Source organism: Eremothecium cymbalariae, chromosome 2 (assembly GCF_000235365.1).
Source record: "Eremothecium cymbalariae DBVPG#7215 chromosome 2, complete sequence".
NCBI classification, from domain to species: domain Eukaryota; kingdom Fungi; phylum Ascomycota; class Saccharomycetes; order Saccharomycetales; family Saccharomycetaceae; genus Eremothecium; species Eremothecium cymbalariae.
In genome coordinates, this window is record NC_016450.1 from 868,621 (window position 1) to 887,191 (window position 18,571).

The 18,571-nt window shown below is 38.8% G+C and overlaps 6 protein-coding genes and 2 further genes across 6 annotated transcripts, besides 1 other annotated feature; 5 read left to right on the forward strand and 3 right to left on the reverse strand.

The window, feature by feature from the left end:
• Positions 1 to 475: 475 nt before the first annotated feature.
• Positions 476 to 673: a sequence feature (centromere 2).
• Positions 674 to 1,192: 519 nt separating this feature from the next.
• Positions 1,193 to 3,250, reverse strand: VPS1 (dynamin-like GTPase VPS1; the record flags this gene model as incomplete). Its single annotated transcript, XM_003644946.1, has 1 exon — positions 1,193 to 3,250. The coding sequence occupies one exon, from the start codon at positions 3,248 to 3,250 to the stop codon at positions 1,193 to 1,195; it is 2,058 nt and encodes a 685-aa protein (XP_003644994.1).
• Positions 3,251 to 4,514: 1,264 nt separating this feature from the next.
• On the forward strand, positions 4,515 to 6,337 carry Ecym_2449 (the record flags this gene model as incomplete).
• A 917-nt stretch (positions 6,338 to 7,254) lies between these two features.
• MUP1 (Mup1p) lies at positions 7,255 to 8,943 on the forward strand (the record flags this gene model as incomplete). The annotated part of the gene is made up of 1 exon (XM_003644947.1): positions 7,255 to 8,943. The coding sequence occupies one exon, from the start codon at positions 7,255 to 7,257 to the stop codon at positions 8,941 to 8,943; it is 1,689 nt and encodes a 562-aa protein (XP_003644995.1).
• A 1,007-nt stretch (positions 8,944 to 9,950) lies between these two features.
• On the forward strand, positions 9,951 to 12,740 carry Ecym_2451 (uncharacterized protein; the record flags this gene model as incomplete). Its single annotated transcript, XM_003644948.1, has 1 exon — positions 9,951 to 12,740. One exon carries the CDS (start codon positions 9,951 to 9,953, stop codon positions 12,738 to 12,740), a length of 2,790 nt encoding a protein of 929 aa, XP_003644996.1.
• Positions 12,741 to 13,022: 282 nt separating this feature from the next.
• On the forward strand, positions 13,023 to 14,471 carry ADE13 (adenylosuccinase ADE13; the record flags this gene model as incomplete). Its single annotated transcript, XM_003644949.1, has 1 exon — positions 13,023 to 14,471. The coding sequence occupies one exon, from the start codon at positions 13,023 to 13,025 to the stop codon at positions 14,469 to 14,471; it is 1,449 nt and encodes a 482-aa protein (XP_003644997.1).
• A 149-nt stretch (positions 14,472 to 14,620) lies between these two features.
• On the reverse strand, positions 14,621 to 15,346 carry LST7 (Lst7p; the record flags this gene model as incomplete). Its single annotated transcript, XM_003644950.1, has 1 exon — positions 14,621 to 15,346. The coding sequence occupies one exon, from the start codon at positions 15,344 to 15,346 to the stop codon at positions 14,621 to 14,623; it is 726 nt and encodes a 241-aa protein (XP_003644998.1).
• A 219-nt stretch (positions 15,347 to 15,565) lies between these two features.
• Positions 15,566 to 16,837, forward strand: Ecym_2454 (the record flags this gene model as incomplete).
• DCR2 (phosphoprotein phosphatase) lies at positions 16,806 to 18,524 on the reverse strand (the record flags this gene model as incomplete). Its single annotated transcript, XM_003644951.1, has 1 exon — positions 16,806 to 18,524. One exon carries the CDS (start codon positions 18,522 to 18,524, stop codon positions 16,806 to 16,808), a length of 1,719 nt encoding a protein of 572 aa, XP_003644999.1.
• Between the last annotated feature and the right edge of the window lie 47 nt (positions 18,525 to 18,571).

An 18,571-nucleotide genomic window follows, 5' to 3' on the forward strand; every position in this document is an offset into this window, starting at 1 on the left:
ATAATTACTTCTAACGAATATATTGTTTATTGAATGCAGAAAATATAGGATTTAACCTTCTGAAATTAACTATTTTTCTTAATTTTAGTATCTGCTTTGTAATTCATTATTCTAGTGATAAAATGTATTGAAAATACATGCTTGTAGTACACAACTGATATTATTAATTTATTCATAAACAAACTTTTTAAGATATTTCAATTTTAATAACCTAAAAAAATAAATTCATATCGAATTATTAGGTATATATATAACATATACGTTATGTACTTATTATACCCGCCTTCCTTTTCTGAGTTATTCATTTGCAGTTTAATTAGGAATTTTATATCATATTAAAATATATAATTGAAATATAACTAACTAATAGATAAACTGTAATTTACTATATATAATTTTAGAGGAGTATTCCTATAATTTATGTTTAAACAATTGGTAAACTTCCGATTTTTAAAAAAATAATTTAATTAAATATATTTTTATTTTCGGAACATCTAAACATGTATTATATTATATTTGTTATTTTATATCCGTATATTTAATATATAAAGACGAATAGTATTATTATAAAATATATGTTCAATTAATATAGTAGGTTTATATTTTAGATTAATTTTAAAAAATAAATTAATATTTCTAATATATTTTATATAATTTATATTTTATCACATGATTATATAATTGCTATATAATAGTTAAAAACGCAAGCTGTTGCCAGATAAATCGATTGCTTGTAGCTGAAACACAATCAATAAATATATTATGTTTTATTAGTTTGCCATCTTGGGTCTACTTTGTATGTGCCTTGTACCAATATTGTTACTATGTATGCTCTTTGATTTATTTTATTATTTTAATTTATTTAATTATGTTAATTATTTTATTTTTTTTATGATTTTCTTATTTACCACGAAAATAAATAAACTTTTTGATTGACATTATATGATATAATATACGCATAATATCTTGCTATTTTCACAGTAGACATGCATAATGTTCGTTTAAAGTCAAGAAAACGATGATGGGGATCAATCAGGATTTATTTGTTAGTTACCATTTTAAGATTAAAGGTTATTGAGAACAAATATATATTTATACTCTTTTATCACTAAAGAAAACTAGCTAGATAGATATAGGCCTGTTGACATTAATCTTTTTATTCTGGATGGTAGGCGAAGTTTATTCAACACTTCTAAACAGATGAAACGATTTCACTAGCGTGTTTTAATATTTTTACCATGTTGTGGCATTCTTTTCTTCTCTGGATTGTGATATCATTTTCTTTGGTTAGATCATCAATGTCTTGGTTCCCATATAACTTTTCCAATAGGATCTTTTGAATATCATTTTTACTCTTGACAATTAGTTTGAGCATGACAGCCTTTGGAATCAAGTCTGCAACAGTTCTCTTCACAATGCTAAAATAACTATCAATTAACAACTTGATAACCTCTGTTTCTAAAGTTTCCCTTTCAGTCATTTGACCCGTAGCTTTCAAAACAGAAGGCGGCGATTCCAAGGCTGTTAATTTCTTCTTATTCTTTGAAGAGAAGAATCCTCCAAAGATACCGTTTGATCCTTTTTCACCGCCTGTTGGGATGGGCTGAGGAAGCTGTTTACCAGTTTTAGGGTCAAGCTGCTTTGGATGCAATTTCTCTTCCACCATAGACATAGCTTGGGAGCCCTTTAACAAATCGGGGTGTGCGGTATTGATGTAAGTTTGCTCTGCCTTTATGATGTCTACAACGAATTCATTAGCTGGAATCACACGTTCCTTCAAATATTGAATAAAGTAGTTTGAAATTGCCTCTCTTAGGCCTGGATATCTCGCATACTTTGTTTGCGAAATAATCTCTCTCAAAATGCGAACTAATTCGTCAAAAATTAGGCCGACAAGACGCAAGGAAGGATCTTCAAATCTTTGAATTTGCTGTTTCACTAGGACTTCAAATGCTTCGGTACCAACGAAAAGAGACGGAGCAGCACCAGAACTGTTGTACATAATTGTTCTAATATCTGAATCCTTGATTTGATCAAACGGGTCCAATGCATACACTCCGCTTTTGAAAATTTCATGGAAGACAAAAGATATTCTTGCACCACCAGACAATTCTTGACTTGACAGCTCCTTCGCCTCACCATCCAATATCCCTGTGTACTCCTTTGAGAAGTCCGTAATCATTGATAAAACAATAGAGTTTGGCGAGTCCAGAGTTTCTGGGCCAAGATTTAGTAGTTCCGCTTGATACTTCTTTAATGACAACTCTATTTTGTTCTTAATTTCAGGCAATGTCTGTCTGATATGGTGTAACAAGATAGAGTTTAACTTCTTTGCTAAGTATGGAGTACCACAGTAACTGGCATTTGAACTGTAAGAAGAATGGCTTTCAAAGAATTTCTTTTCATCTCTTAAAGCATCCCTGATAGTCTTGTTAGATTCAATATCTTTCTGTCCCCTATTAATGACCGGCACATAACCATATCTCAAAGGAATAATTCTCCCTGACAATATATCTACAACATCAGTTCCATCATCCATCAAATCAATTTTAGTCAATACACCAATAGTTTTTGTGCCCTCGGGGTCTACTTCCCTAGCTAGCTTCAAACCATCACTATTCGCCAAATCTGCATTTGCTGCATTGACAGCGAGAATAATAGCATTTGGCCTCGAGATATACTGCATAATCATATTCTTAATCTGCGATTCAATGTCAGCAGGTTGGTCCCCAACGGGGACCTTTGTTAATCCCGGTAAATCAACTAAAGTTAAAGTCAACACATGGGGCGAGTATATCCTCAAGTTAATGGGAACAGGAGAAATCCCTGCATTCTTACCAGTCACCTTTTCAGTCTCATTTACAATCTCCTGGCGAAGCTGATCAAAATTATAAAACTTCTTGCCAGGTAAATGTAAAAACTCCCCCCATTCTTCAACATTGTCCTCGCTCTGGCCTGCTTTTTGATCAAAACCGACGTTCAGATCCAATAACTCCTCATGTGCATTCTTCGTATCCTTCTTAACTCTCCTATTAATCAACTGTAGCACTAGGGGTCTCCTGGTAACAATTCCCGATCCTCTAGGAAGAAAGTCCCTACCAACAATATTCTCCAACACTGATGACTTGCCTGAAGATTGAGATCCTACAACAGTAATCTGCGGCAAATCAACTGGTGATTGGGACCCCCCACCTAAAGGCGCTAAAGCATCTTGAAGTTTATTGATGGTTGCAATCAAATGTTCATCCATAGCCCTGTATTTCTGTGTAAAGATATAAGAACACTAATAATAATAATAATAATAATAATAATAAGTAATATAGACCTCCATAAAATTTTTTTTAAAAATCCCTTTTTTACACCGCCCCTATTGATATGAACGAATCTACTTCCTTTTCTTGACCAGTATTCGCTGCTCCACGTGAAGTCGCCTCTTTGGCGTACGAAGTAGTGCGTATATTGGTATATAAAATGTGCTCAAGAATATCTCTTCTTAAGCTTGATATTGGATAGCTTTTCGGTGTTGTTGCTATCATTTGATTTATACTGTGATGTGTAGATCTCTCCAAGCAGCGCGGAGCGACAACCGATATATAAGATAGAGATAGAGATAGAGGGACCACAGGCGCAGCATCCAGGCCAGCTGCAGCTGGCCTGGATGCTGCGCCTGTGGCCCAAACAGCTGTGAAACAGCAGCTAGCACTGTCAACAGAAGGCATGCCGTTGGCCATGTGTACCTCGGTAGGGTAACCCCTCCCACAGCGAGACGCCACCCCCCGCCCAACCCATCGCTCCCGCAAGCGCGGGGGCCGTCCGTCTCTGGGACGGACGGCTGTCCGCCGGACGGAGCAGGCGGGAGCTGCTGGGAGGGTGCGTCGTATTCTAGACTGAGAAAAAGCAATAATCTCAGCTTAGGATTCCCTTTCTTCTGCTTTAAGGTTTGCCACTAACTCGCAAGGTCTGCCAATTTATCTCTCTATCTATCTATATATTCGTTAAAAGAAAATTGTTGAATTTATATAGCTGGGAGGCACAACGGTTCCTTTACATATATCGTGAAATCAGAATCTCGTTCTGGACACACTTTAGTGCAACTGACTAGTAAGCACCTCTGGCGCTTTCTAAAAATTTTCTAACACAACCATATACTACTACTGTTGAGATTTCCATATTATTCTTTCCTCAAAAAAGATATCGTCGCCATTTTTGAATAGGTCCTTTTTTTAAAAAAAATAAAAAAAATAGAACTAGAAATATCATTAAAAAACAGTTAGTTTTTAAATATTACGAGAGTTAAAAGGGAAATTTGCATTACTACTGATTGTTGTTATCTTGTTTTATCTAAGGGCCTAACTAATTGGAGGAAGAATATTAAAGTACAGTTTTAGTGAATTTTTTTTTTTAGCGGGAAAAGGAAAGGTTGAGTTGGTTGATTGAGTTGATTTAAGAATTGAAGGACCACAGACTACATAAAAATACCCCATAATTTGCCCCCATAATTTGCCCATCACGCAATGAGTCAGCAGAGGGTTTACGGTGTAACTGGGCCAATATCTACGGAGGGTCCTACGGCCGCTGAGAACAAGTTGAATGATGAATTGATACAAGAATTGAAGAAGGAAGGTACGTTTGAAAGTGAGGACGAGGCGGCCAATAGGGTCAAAGTGTTGGAGGTATTGCAGCAGTTATCGCAGGAGTTTGTAATGAAGGTGTCCAGGAAAAGGAACATGTCGGATGGTATGGCGAGGGATGCTGGAGGGAAGGTTTTTACGTTTGGTTCTTACAGGTTAGGGGTTCATGGGCCAGGGTCGGATATTGACACTTTGATTGTGGTCCCTAAGCATGTGACGAGGGAGGATTTTTTTACTGTATTTGATGAGATTCTACGTTCGAGGCCGGAGCTGGATGAGATTGCGCCTGTGCCTGATGCGTTTGTACCTATTATTAAGATAAAATTTAGTGGGATATCTATTGATCTTATATGTGCTCGGTTAGACATTCCTCAGGTACCTTTGAATTTGACGTTGAGTGACAAAAACCTATTGAGGAACTTAGATGAGAAGGATTTGAGGGCGTTGAATGGTACCAGGGTGACTGATGAGATATTAGAACTAGTGCCCAAGCCTACTGCTTTTAAGATTGCCTTGCGGGCTATTAAGCTATGGGCCCAAAGACGGGCTGTGTACGCTAATGTTTTTGGTTTCCCCGGTGGTGTTGCTTGGGCTATGCTTGTCGCTAGAATTTGTCAATTGTATCCAAATGCTTGCAGTGCAGTGATCATTGCCAGATTTTTCCATATTTTGACGAGATGGAATTGGCCGCAACCAGTCCTCTTGAAACCGATCGAAGACGGGCCTCTTCAAGTCCGTGTTTGGAATCCAAAAATATATTCGCAGGATAGGTCCCATAAAATGCCTGTAATAACACCGGCATATCCTTCTATGTGTGCGACTCACAACATTAGCGAATCTACTAAAAAAGTTATTTTGAGTGAATTACAACGAGGTGTGGAGGTAACTACAGATATTTTTTCAAACAAGAAGGCCTGGGCTGATCTTTTTCAAAAACATGATTTTTTTTACAAATATAAGTTTTACCTTACTGTAATGGCATCTACAAAGGGTACTGATGAACAACACCTAAAATGGAGTGGCCTGGTCGAGAGTAAGTTGAGGTTATTGGTCCAAAAGTTGGAAGTACTATCAGGAATCAATTTGGCGCATCCGTACACAAAACCTTTCGAATCCACTTATGCGTACGACACCGAGGAAGAGTATAAGGAAATATTTGACAATTATGGGACACATAAAACCGAAGATGTCTTAAAAAAATACACCCAGATAACAGATGAAAATAGGGATTCAAGTGCTCTGAAAGACAAAGAAAAGGTACATATCACAACGATGTATATCGGTTTGAACATTGCCGTAGACGAAAAGAAAAAAATCGATATCCATGTTCCATGCCAGGACTTCTTCAATCTGTGTCGTTCCTTCCAAGAATACGAGGATACAGACACGTTTTCCTTGGTTATAAAATATGTCAAGTTATATGACCTACCAGACCATGTTTATGACGAAAACGAGCAAAGACCAATAAAGGCAAGTAAAAAAAAAGGAAAAATGATAAAGCTGGGAAAAAGGCCAAGAGACCCAAATCAAGTTCGATAGCCGTGCCTGAAGAAGGTGAGGACAGCACAATTGCAGATGGTTCAACTGTTTCTGAAGAACCCCACCCTGTAACAACCCCAACTACTACCACTACTGCTGCTGCCGCCGCCGCTACACCTAAAACTGGTCCCGGAGTTTCAGTAACCGCCGGTGGTGCATCAAACTAATTGCCCAGGCTGCCGTTGCTCTTCCTGGTATTTATCCGTTATCTATTTTTATTTCTCCTCCTTCTTCCCTACCCCACAGAGCCCCCAACTCCTACGCAATTCACCTCCTATTCAATTCTCATTCTTCCAATACGACATCTTTATAATAATCAACTATTCTGTAGAACAGGCATAAATAGAAGACACAAAATAGAAAAGAATTAACGTATCTGCATATATACTGCATATATTGTTGTAAATCATCACCAAACCGTTATCGCTCTTTTGTTTCGTTGAATAGTCTTCATGGAACAATTGCATGAGAGCATCAAACATTCTTTTAACATTCTTTTACTGATCTTACACAGGTCGCATTACCCTATCATTATACTTATAATTCTTCAAAACCTATTATTACCATTGTATATCCCATAGCTGCTATCGCGCTTGAGAATACCCTGCATGATACATCTTTTTCTTTCTTTTTTTCCTTTATGCTTTCTTTTTATGATATTCACTGCATCAAAAACAAAAAAGAAGCCTTGCGAATGGCCTCGAGAGAACATCTCATCACGTCTGGGAATATGGTTTGATGGGTTTAGTGCGATGAAGTATCTTTGAACGCGGTCTAAGGCAAAAAGCCACACTTTGAAAACCTTGAAAGCTAAAATGAAAGCCAAGATAGGTTTCTATGACCTTTTTATTCTAGCCATAATAAAATATGAAGGTGAGACATGGTTGCCACAGTAGAAAAGACATATATTGGTCATAGTTTGTTTATAATCAAGTAGAGCGAATATATAAAAAGTCGAACATTGGAAGAAAAGAGGAAGTAAAAGGTGTCTTATATGCATGCGGTGAACAACCTAATACAGTAAAAAAAGTATAAGCCACTGAATAAATAGGCAGTTTGAAGTTCCGGGAGTATATTTTACAAGATGCCCTTTTTATCACAGGGGAAGCTATTCAGTAGGCATTCGAACGTTGATGAGAAGGATAGGTTCTCGACGATCAGCGATACTGAAGCAGCAGAGCATTTTATTACAGAACTGGATAAGGGCTCGAAGAGGCTTGGATTGATATCATGTATCGGTTTAATTTGTAACCGGATGTTGGGTACAGGTATATTTGTGGTCACATCGAAGATTCTTGAATTATCTGGGTCGGTAGGACTGTCGCTTATATTGTGGGTGATTGGTTCATTGATTGCTCTTGCTGGGTTGTACGTTTACATGGAGTTTGGCACTGCCATACCCAGGAACGGTGGTGAGAAGAATTACTTGGAGTTTATTTTTAAGAAGCCAAAGTTCTTTGTCACTTCCATGTATGCTGCTTACGTCTTCTTTTTAGGTTGGGCTGCGGGGAATTCCGTGATGGCAGCACAGATGTTTTTAACAGCAGGCGATGTCACTGTTACCAAATGGAACCAACGTGGGCTTGCTGTTGCTGTTTTGACGTTTTGTCTTTTGATTAACTCGATAAGTGTGAAAGCGGGGTTGTACTTTCAGAATGCATTAGGTATCTTCAAGATTTTCATTATTGTGTTTATTTCGATTACTGGTTGGGTTGCGTTGGCTGGTGGTTTGAATGCTCCAAAAACCGATAACTTTCATGATGCATTCTCAGGTACTGAGAGTGCAACTGCATATGGTGTGGTGAACGCCTTGTATAATGTCATTTGGTCATTCGTTGGTTACTCTAATGTCAACTATGCTTTGGGAGAGGTAAGGAATCCTGTGAAGACGTTGAAGGTTGCTGGTCCAATTTCCTTGATAGTTCTCGCAGTCCTTTATATGTTTGTTAACATTGCATATTTTGCCGTGGTGCCCAGAGAAACCATAATTGGTTCTGAGTTAACCTTAGCAGCTGAATTCTTTAGAATTGCCTTTGGTGAGAGAGCCAAGAAGGCTGCTGCTATTTTTATTGCCCTCAGTGCGCTAGGTAATGTCAGCTCTGTTATCTTCTCACAAGGTAGAATTATCCAACAACTAGGCAGGGAGGGTGTATTACCTTTCTCTGGATTCTTCGCAACATCGAAGCCATTGGAATCACCAATGGTTGGCTTGTTCCAACATTTTATTGTCTGTACTATCACCATTCTCGGGCCTCCACCTGGTGATGCGTATAACTTTGTTATGAATTTAATCTCTTATCCAATGAACATTGTGAATTTCACCATTAGTAGTGGCTTGTTGTGGCTCTACTGGCAACATAGGAAGGGTCAAGTTAAATGGAATCCGCCAATTAAAGCTGGTGTTTTCGCCGTTACCTTCTTTATGTTGGCCAATTTATATCTAATTGTTGTACCTTATATTCCTCCATCTGGTGGGAAAACGGTATACAAGTCTTTGCCATATTGGATCCATTGTGTTGTTACTTGGATTGTGTTTGGATTTGGAGGGCTATACTGGCTGGTATGGGCAAAACTCTTACCCAAGTGGGGTAACTATAAATTGGTTTACTCTGAAGTACTTGGTGAAGACGGATTTTGGAGGAATAATATTGTTAGAAGATACAACAATGAAGTCGAAGATAATGACAATGAGGTGTCTAACGTTTCAAGTTTCAAGGTTAATGATTCAAATGACATCAAAGTTAGGACAATTAGCTCTGAAGGTGGAAGCTGAACAAGAGGAATCCAGATATGATAGAACTGCCCTTGCATTAATTTTTGTATAATTTTTTTATAGTATGATAATTCACTTTATTCGGATAATTACTTTAATGTTACATGTACACTTAATAGTCTAAGGATTTTACATATCAGTTTTATAAAATACACCAATTAATGTAACTTTAAAGCTCCAAATCATGTATTCCCAAAAATCAATCTTGTAGATTGTAAAGTGTAGCAACTAGAAATGAACATACACATGCATAACAACAACAACAACAACAATAATAGTAATAACCTTCAATTGCATTATATAAATATCCGTTGCAATAACTCAGAATTAAGTGCCATGCCTGACCTTAAAAATCCCTGCCACATCGTGGACCCAACGGTAGATCTTGCGTTGAATCGAATGGAGGCAATGGCCTGAATCTAACGACGAAAGAGAACCATTTTATCCCCAAAAACAATCGGTATCCTCTTCGGCGATTCCTTCTTGAACTTCTCATCAGGCCCCAAATTCGCAGTATATTTCCAAGACCAGGCGTCAAACATTCGCCCTTAGTATTTCAAATCGTCTATACGAGTAGAACATCCAAATTACTCCATGCTTAGGAAAAAATCGCCTCAGCAGTTGTAAGGTCTAACGACCTATAACCCATACAAACCTCATTCATGGCTTTATACATAACTACTCAATTAATCTTGGATTGACACCAACAAACACGTGACATGTTCGAAACGAGATAACACCACGTGATCACAACCCACGAGATTGGTTACCCGGATAAACTTCTAGTCCTGGACGGCGACACGATCGACTTCATTTTTTCTGCAGATAAGTAACTCGATTTTACAAGCAAAAACTAAAAAAAGTACGACGTAGACTTTTATTGAAAAAGGTGTTATTGGTGGCAAAGCGTTAGACGAAAGTTAACAGCGTGTAAACAGGCTGCGAAGGATCCAGAAGGGTAAGTAACGAAAATCTTAGTACGGGTGCAAAACAGTGAAAGAACAGTGATGTTATTGAGGGACCAGCTTAAGGTTTTACTTGATGGAGTGTTTGAGTTGAAAGAAGAAAATGGTATTGAGATATTACCAATTTTTTATACTCTTCCCTTAAGAAAGGACTATCCAGATTACTATAGGATTATTAAGAAGCCGCTAAGTCTGGCTACGGTGAAGAAGAAGTTAAATCACTATAAAGAACCGCAAGAATTTGTTAACGATTTGGTTAGAATTACGTGGAATGCTAGGACGTACAATACGAAAGAGTCAGAGATTTATCATTATGCTCTAATAATGGATCGGTATATTAAAGAGACGATTATTCCTCAGATTGAGAGGACTATAGGGCATGTCAAGTATCCTTATCTAGGGCCTCTGCCGGATGAACAGCCGTTACCAGGGGTTCCTGTGGTTGATGAAGAGGAGGAAGGGTCAGGAGTAGTAGGAGCTGGGGGGGCAGGAGGAGCAGGGGGAGCTGCACGAGCATTGGAAGGAGGAGTCGGAGGAGGAGTAAGAGGGGGGTTGAATAATGGTATTGGTGGTGGTATTAATAGCGAAGAAATCAAAGCTAATTTAGGAGCAGGAGTGGGAGCAGGAGCAGGAATAGTAGCAGCAACAGGAGCAGCAACAGGAGTAAGAATGGAAATGGAGAAGGATGAACCTTTGATTCCTGATACTGCTGAAGAGGAAAGGGATGTAACGGCTGATGAAGAAGAGCCAGAGGCTTCAATGGTGCCTGAATATGATGATGATGAAGAGTACATGGAGGAGAAAAAGCGTACTCCGAAGCTCAGAATTCCCGTTATGACTACTCAGACTACATCAACGATTAGCAAATCTACAACGCCGCAGCCATCTTTTCAGCGGCACCAGGCTCAAAAAACACATATGAGACGTGGTAGGCCTCCTGTAATTGATCTACCATACGAGCAGAGGATCAAAAACGTTTTAAAGAACCTAAAGAGAGAGACATTGTCTGGATCTAGAGAATACCTGACTTCACACTTTGACAGGTTACCTGACGAAGAAAGAGAACCTCAATACTACACAGTAATATCAAATCCACTTTCTTTAGATGATATTAGGAAGCGTGTAAAACAACGGAAATACAAGGATTTTCTTGCTTTTCAACAAGACATTGGTTTGATGTTGAACAACTATAGAATGTACCACAGATCACAGCCTCAAGAAATTAGGCGAGCCGCTGAATTTGAAGCAAAGTTTAGTGATTTTGCCAAATATGAATTATCTAGACCAGATGAAGACTTCATGACTGATGGTGAATTAAAATACCCTCTTGACCATATTGAGTTGGACGGCAAGACATATAGGATTGGTGACTGGGTCTTGTTGCATAATCCAAACGACGAGACAAAACCAACAGTTGCCCAGATCTTTAGACTATGGCACACAAATGACGGACGGCGTTGGTTGAACTGCTGTTGGTATTTGAGGCCTGAACAGACGGTTCACCGTGTGGACCGTTTGTTCTACAAAAATGAGGTTGTAAAATCTGGTCAGTATAGAGATCATCTGGTAGAGGAGATTATTGGGAAGTGTTATGTTTGCCACTTTACCAGATACCAACGTGGCGATCCAGATTTGGTGATAGAGGGACCGTTATTTGTGTGTGAATACAGGTATAACGAATCTGAAAAAGTTTTCAACAAAATTAGAACCTGGAAGGGTTGTTTGCCAGAAGAAGTACGTGATGTTGAGGAACCTACAATTCCAGTTATTGGCAGAAAATTTTTTAAATATGAATCGCCGATCAAACATTTACTGCCCCCAAATGCTACTCTCAATGATCCAATTCCACAACCTACAGAGGGTGCTGTTAATGCCCCTCCGTTAGTTGGTGCAGTATACTTGAGACCCAAGATCAAAAAAGATGACCTGGGTGAGTATTCAACTTCTGATGACTGTCCGCGTTACATAATAAGACCAGGTGATCCTCCAGAAGTGGGGAAGATTGATCCAGAGACTGGGACTATAATCACAAACTCACAGACTGCCAGTGTTTTGCCTAAAATGAATATGTCCACCCCTCGTTTGTCCTCCCTGAATCGCAATGGTAGTTATTCAAATTTATCCGGAAGAACCAGTAGCTCCATAAATCTCCCCAGATCTACGCAATACTTCCCCCCTGCTCCAAACGGTGATATCAGATCGCTACCAATTGTTCAACAGGTACCGAAGGTGGTTATACCTTCTGCACAGGCTAGTGTCAAGGGGAATCTACCAGCGTCTCCTGTAGCAGGTACAGGATCAGCCTCAACAGCAGCTTCTGCCGGCCCAGCACCATCATACCAACCACCATCGATTATCAACAACCTCGCCGCACAAGCTAGAACAAATAACACCGTTCTCGGCAACATCGTCGTAGATACACCAAGCGCTTACGTCCTGCCCCTATCCATCACAAAGAATGTAGAGGTCCTACAAAGAACTGACTACAACAACCAAATGAGGAGACTAGGAAAGGACCAGGTACCCAAGAAAAGGAAGAATAAAGGAGAAGTACTTTGGTTTAAAGGTGCAAGTGTCGTGTGTTACGAAAGATTATTAAACAGTGGTGGTGATACTGAAATCCCTTTGAATAGATGGTTTAAGAAGAAGCGGAAGATGGAATATGAAGAAGTTGATGAGGAAGTTGGAGAAGGTACTCAAGTTGAAAATGGCTCAACGGAAGATTATGATGATTCTCAGAATGAACAGTCTGATCTCCCGGGCACATTCCCAATGGGTTTAAGACCAAGCGCCAAATTCATGTCCTATAGAATTTCGATCACCCAGTGTTGAATATCCTGTGATCTTAGAGATTCTCATTGGTAGTCATCAACTTCTCTGTTTTTGACTCTGCTTCCGTGATTTCAACGTCCAGGTTTTCGAGGGGGATGCAGTCAATTTCTACCGTGAAAAATATAAATTGCTAGTCAATACGAGCTGGAAAAATTTTTTGGGAGTATCAGATGTATATATATATATAATATATATATTTAGCTGAATATGTTTCATATTGCCTTTAGAAGAACTCAGTCAGCAAAATTCGAATAAGGTTACTATCGATACGTTCAGGTTGTGATGTCAGACTTTGATAAATATTCTACGCCATTGTCATCTCGTTATGCGTCTGAGGAGATGTCAACTTTGTTCTCCTCGAGACATCGGTTTTCTACCTGGAGGAAGCTTTGGTTAAATTTGGCTATTGCTGAGAAGGAACTAGGTCTTAATGTTATTACAGATGAGGCTATCGAGCAGATGAAGGAACATCAGACCATAACGGACGAGGAAATTGCGCAGGCTTCTAAACAGGAGGCGATTGCCAGACATGATGTTATGGCACATATTCATGTATATGGAGTCAGCTGTCCAGAAGCGTCTGGTATTATTCATTTGGGTGCTACATCTTGTTTCGTTACAGACAATGCGGATCTAATTTTCTTGAGAGATGCTTATGATATTTTAATTCCTAAATTGGTAAACGTCATTAATAGGTTGTCTACATTTGCAATTAAATACAAAGATTTGCCAGTTTTAGGATGGACTCATTATCAACCTGCACAATTAACGACATTGGGTAAGAGGGTTACACTATGGATCCAAGAGCTGTTATGGGATTTGAGAAATTTTGTTAGAGCTAGAAACGACATCGGCTTTCGTGGTGTGAAGGGTACTACTGGAACACAGGCTTCATTTTTGGCATTATTCCATGGTGATCATGATAAGGTTGAAGCACTGGATAAGCGAGTTGCTGAATTATCGGGATTTGACATTATTTACCCAGTCACGGGTCAGACTTACTCGAGGAAAGTAGATATCGATGTGCTAGGTCCATTGTCTTCTTTTGCTGCAACCTCCCACAAACTAGCAACGGATATTAGATTACTGGCTAACTTGAAGGAGCTTGAAGAGCCCTTTGAAGCATCCCAAATAGGATCTTCCGCTATGGCCTACAAGAGGAACCCAATGCGCTGCGAGAGAGTCTGTTCTTTAGCTAGACACTTGGGGTCTTTGTATAGCGGCGCAGTTCAAACAGCATCTGTTCAATGGTTTGAAAGAACTCTAGACGATTCTGCTATTAGAAGGATTTCCATACCGAGCGCCTTCTTAACCGCTGATATTCTTTTATATACCTTGTTAAACATTACTTCAGGGTTGGTAGTTTATCCAATGGTAATCCGCAGAAGGATTGAAAGTGAATTGCCATTTATGGCCACCGAAAATATAATCATGGCTATGGTGAAAAAGGGCGAATCTAGACAGCAAGTCCATGAGGCCATTAGGGTCTTATCTCATCAAGCAGCTGCTGTTATCAAGGAACAAGGTGGTGATAATGATTTGATTGAACGTGTGAAGAACGATAAATTTTTTGAGCCAATTTGGGATGAACTTGATTCGTTGTTGGATCCTTCAACGTTCATAGGCAGAGCCCCTCAGCAAGTCGAAAAGTTTATCCATCACGATGTAAAGCTGGCGTTAGCCCCATTTGAGGATGTAATTGACGATGAATCTTTTGGTCTAAAAGTCTGAATATAAACAATTAGAATTGATCATAACAAGTGGTAACGTAACCTATGAAAAATTGAAAGCTACAACCCATTTATTTAACAAAACTTTATTTATTAACTTTATAAATTATTGCACAATAAATCATCCATTTAATTAAAATAGTTAAGAATTCAACAAGCTTGTTTACCCAACCTATCCAAGATGAATGAATTCCATTTGTGTAGCCTGACAAATAAAAGCTTGTCATTTGTTAAATTAGAGATATTTTTCGGTATTTTCAAATTATTTCCCCGTAAGTAAGTCCCGCTAACCATAGATGAAAAGTTTGAGGTGCCCAGTATCTGGTTATGCTTTAGAGTTCTTTTCATCTCGGCTCTTCGTTCCTGTTTTATAAATTCAATCATATTGCTAAATGCCCCTAAAATAAACTTCCAATTTCTAGATACAACATCCATAGCCTGAATTTGATCCCTGATATCAATGGTTAATACCAAGCAGTAACGTCTCTCATTACCTCTTGCATGGGGGTCTTCCAGCTTAAAACCAACCGACAGGTTCAAACCCCTGATTTCATCAAAAAATAATAATGGTGAGCCATCGTAACTTACAGTTTCTTCACTAAATATCTTTTTTATCAGTGAAGCCAAAAACTGGAAGCGAACCGTTGAATAATGAGTTGAAACATAGTAGCATTCCCCAATGACACTTCTCATTGACTTGATATCATTCTCCTCTGGTATTAATATAAGACAGGACTCACAATAAGAGTCTGTAGGATAATTAGGTAACAACAACTTTTCGCACTCTGACAAGGTTTTTGCGCATTGCGTGACTAGCAGCACCTTGGGCCCATGTTTGTCACAAAAGTGCGTTAGCGAAATAAGTAAACTATTCATTGATTATGAACCCAATCCAATATCTCAGTACGAGTAAGGTGCGCTGAAGTTACCTAAGCTTTCTGCATTGGAATGTGTTTTTATACTGTTTGGTTCTTTACTCTGCTCCACTCGAACATTTTATTTTTTGACGCGAGAAGATTTCTCAACTCATCATTCACAACATGTAACCCTTAAGTTGGAGGAGTTAAGCACGAACAAGTTTATGAAGGACACTAAATGAGCAATAAATCACCGTATTTGTTGCACGTATGTTATTTGGAGTACTGGATTTTGAACTTTATATCACGAGGTACTAACGGTTCCACTTTAGCGGAGGCTCCGGCATCTACGATCCATTTTGATTTGCAACGTCAGTTTGATAAGGAGCAATGAGGTAAAAGATGTCAAATGGAAAACATTTCCGTGCTTCATAGTATTGGAACACGAGGATGGGGATGCTAGATATGTTAGTGAGGTGCAAAAGGGCACTCACTCGCTGCTTAGATTTAATGAATTACCCTTATTGGAAAATTCAGTCCAGACCTATATCTGCCTGAAACTTATTGGCCAACTACCATCTCCAGAATTTCCTGAGAATGAATGGGCTATTATAAGTTCGCGTCGAATTGAATTCAGCAATCTTACGTATGTCAGTCATACTCATCTCATAGAAGACCTAAAAGAACTTAACACTCCGATACTTGAGTTTGATGATGGTTACTACACAGTAGTTCCGGTAACACATGAGCAATGTGAAACGAATATAACCAAGTTAACTATGAAACAAAGCTTTACTTTTAATTCATTACTAAAAATGAACAAGGTATTAGAATATATATCTCAGGTCAAACACGAGTCGACACGATTTGCAAACAAAATCCAGTTACTGGCAGAAGGATACCAGCAAGAAAATACCAACAATGTATTGAATTCAGCATTAACAGCCCTTGAAATTCAGAAGAAAAAGAAGCTGGCGAAATTGCAGGCATTAAGGGAATATTTATCGGCGGCAAATGCAAAAAATGATGAAGAAGAACAGTTTGATAATGATTATGGCGCCACGTACTCTAAGATGGTTCAAAAAAAAATATTATCCAACACCTCCAGGAACGAAAGTTCAGAAAGTTAATCGAAATATTCAGCAATACATCACTTTTCCAAAACCCCTATGTTATTTTGGATGAAAATATCGAAGCTTCACCATATAGTATTTCCCTAGAAAAGTTGGATATACGAACTATTTTGAGTGTAGAAGACAGAATATTCATGAATACGGCACTTGGTTATTATTTACTCTTCGTTAATATTCTAGCGTGCAAAATTTGTTACATCCCTTTACCGTATACTCTGTCTTATTATGGTAGCACATCAGTTATAAATAATGTTTTACCATTGTATCTCACAGCATCCCCCACACAGCAACACATCGAAAGTTTCTCGACAGCAGTTCACTTGTTCAATATGAATCTAATGCAAGTTAAGCAGTATCTGTATAACCATCGTGGATAATTTGAAAATCAAATTTTCTATCAGGCGAACCGTGTAATCTCTTCCAAGTATTGATTACTTTCTTCTTAGCATTAAATTCGAATATTCTTATGCGACGTTCAGTTCCACCATATCCTGCATACCCACGTTCTCCGACTGCACCGCCATAGCAGAGCCATAAACTGTCACTATGGGATAAGAAGTCAGTCTCTAAACAGTAGTCATTACAATGGTCATGCCCAACACTCACAGCTGAAACCTTCAACTTGACTAGCACATCTGCAGTGCCAGAATTATACCGGGGAGCTGTAATTCCCTCTTTAAATGATCCTATTTTTTCATTTTGCTGTTCATCGTTACGCACTGATTGAAAATTTAGGTATTCAGGAAGCGGAATATGGATAAAGGCCATAGACAAATCCGTATGCTTATCAGCAAGATTCTTTGTATAATATTCTTCCAAATAGTTCAATTGTTCTTCTTTGATCCAATCATAACCAAAATAAACCTTAGGATTAGGTGATCTTTTATGACTGTCCAAAAAGTAAAAAGTGATTGCTGGGCTCCCATCCCGGTCGTCCACTTGGAGGACGTAATTACCAAAACCAAAATCATTACGCAATCCATCTCTGGGATTAATTTTAAAAAGCGAGTAAGGTAGTTGGTATACATATTTCGAAAGTTCCTGTCGATCCATAGACCCGCTATCATCATGATTACCCCATATCACGGCATATGGTATTCCTCGTCTGATAGCAGGGCCTAGTGCCTTCAACAACGCTGTTTCGGAGTCTTGCTCCCATTCACCCTCAATCTGATCACCAGTGAAGACTATAAGATCTGGATTTTCTATTTCCAAAACTGTTTCAACGAAGTTTAACGTTTTAGGGTCTGCTTCACAGTTCTCCGTGGTTGGGAATTCATCTTTGCATTCACCCTTTCCAACGCCAAAATGCAAGTCTGCCAACTGGACGACCTTAAAATTGCCTTCTTCATTGACTCGCAAATCAACGCCCGGCGTACCCTTTCTAACCTGAATTCTCTTGATTGATAAATAACTTGGATAGTATCGATCTGCCAACTTCCAACCCTTTTCTAGATTCCAATTTACCCGAGGATCCACACAATCTTCACCAAATAGCACATTTATACCACTAACATACTCCCCATTACCCGCCATCGCGATATCCCACTCGCCAATCTTGACGTATAGATCATCCACCCTTTTTGAACCAGCCAGCTGTTCCTTCGATATATCAAAGACCCCTAAACTACCTTTCAACAGTCCCTTGGAAAAATAAACCGCCAAAGTCTTAAAACTAATTGAATCGTAGAATAAATACTCTGATATTCCAAACCAACGTGCTTGTTTCAGGCCCAAGATATTTTTTTTGATTATCGTACGCACTACCGCCTGCTTATGAAACGATGTGGCAGAAAACAACTTGCTCTTAGTCCAGCACATCTCTACTACCCCAGCACCACTTAAACACCTCTTCTTTCCAAAATTCACAACTAAACTTTCGTCGAACAGATCAGAAAATACTTCCGTATCCTCTAAATCAAACTTTACATTAAAGATCTCCTTCGGTGAACCCCAGAGAGAAACTGGATCGAGTCCAGCTATTTGGTAATAGAAAACCCCACAGATTACTACACACCCCAAATACACAAACATCCTTCTAATCTTCTTCGACAACAGAACCATCCTATAGGTTACTCCCCTTCTACACCAAAGTTATGCTAAAGCGAGAT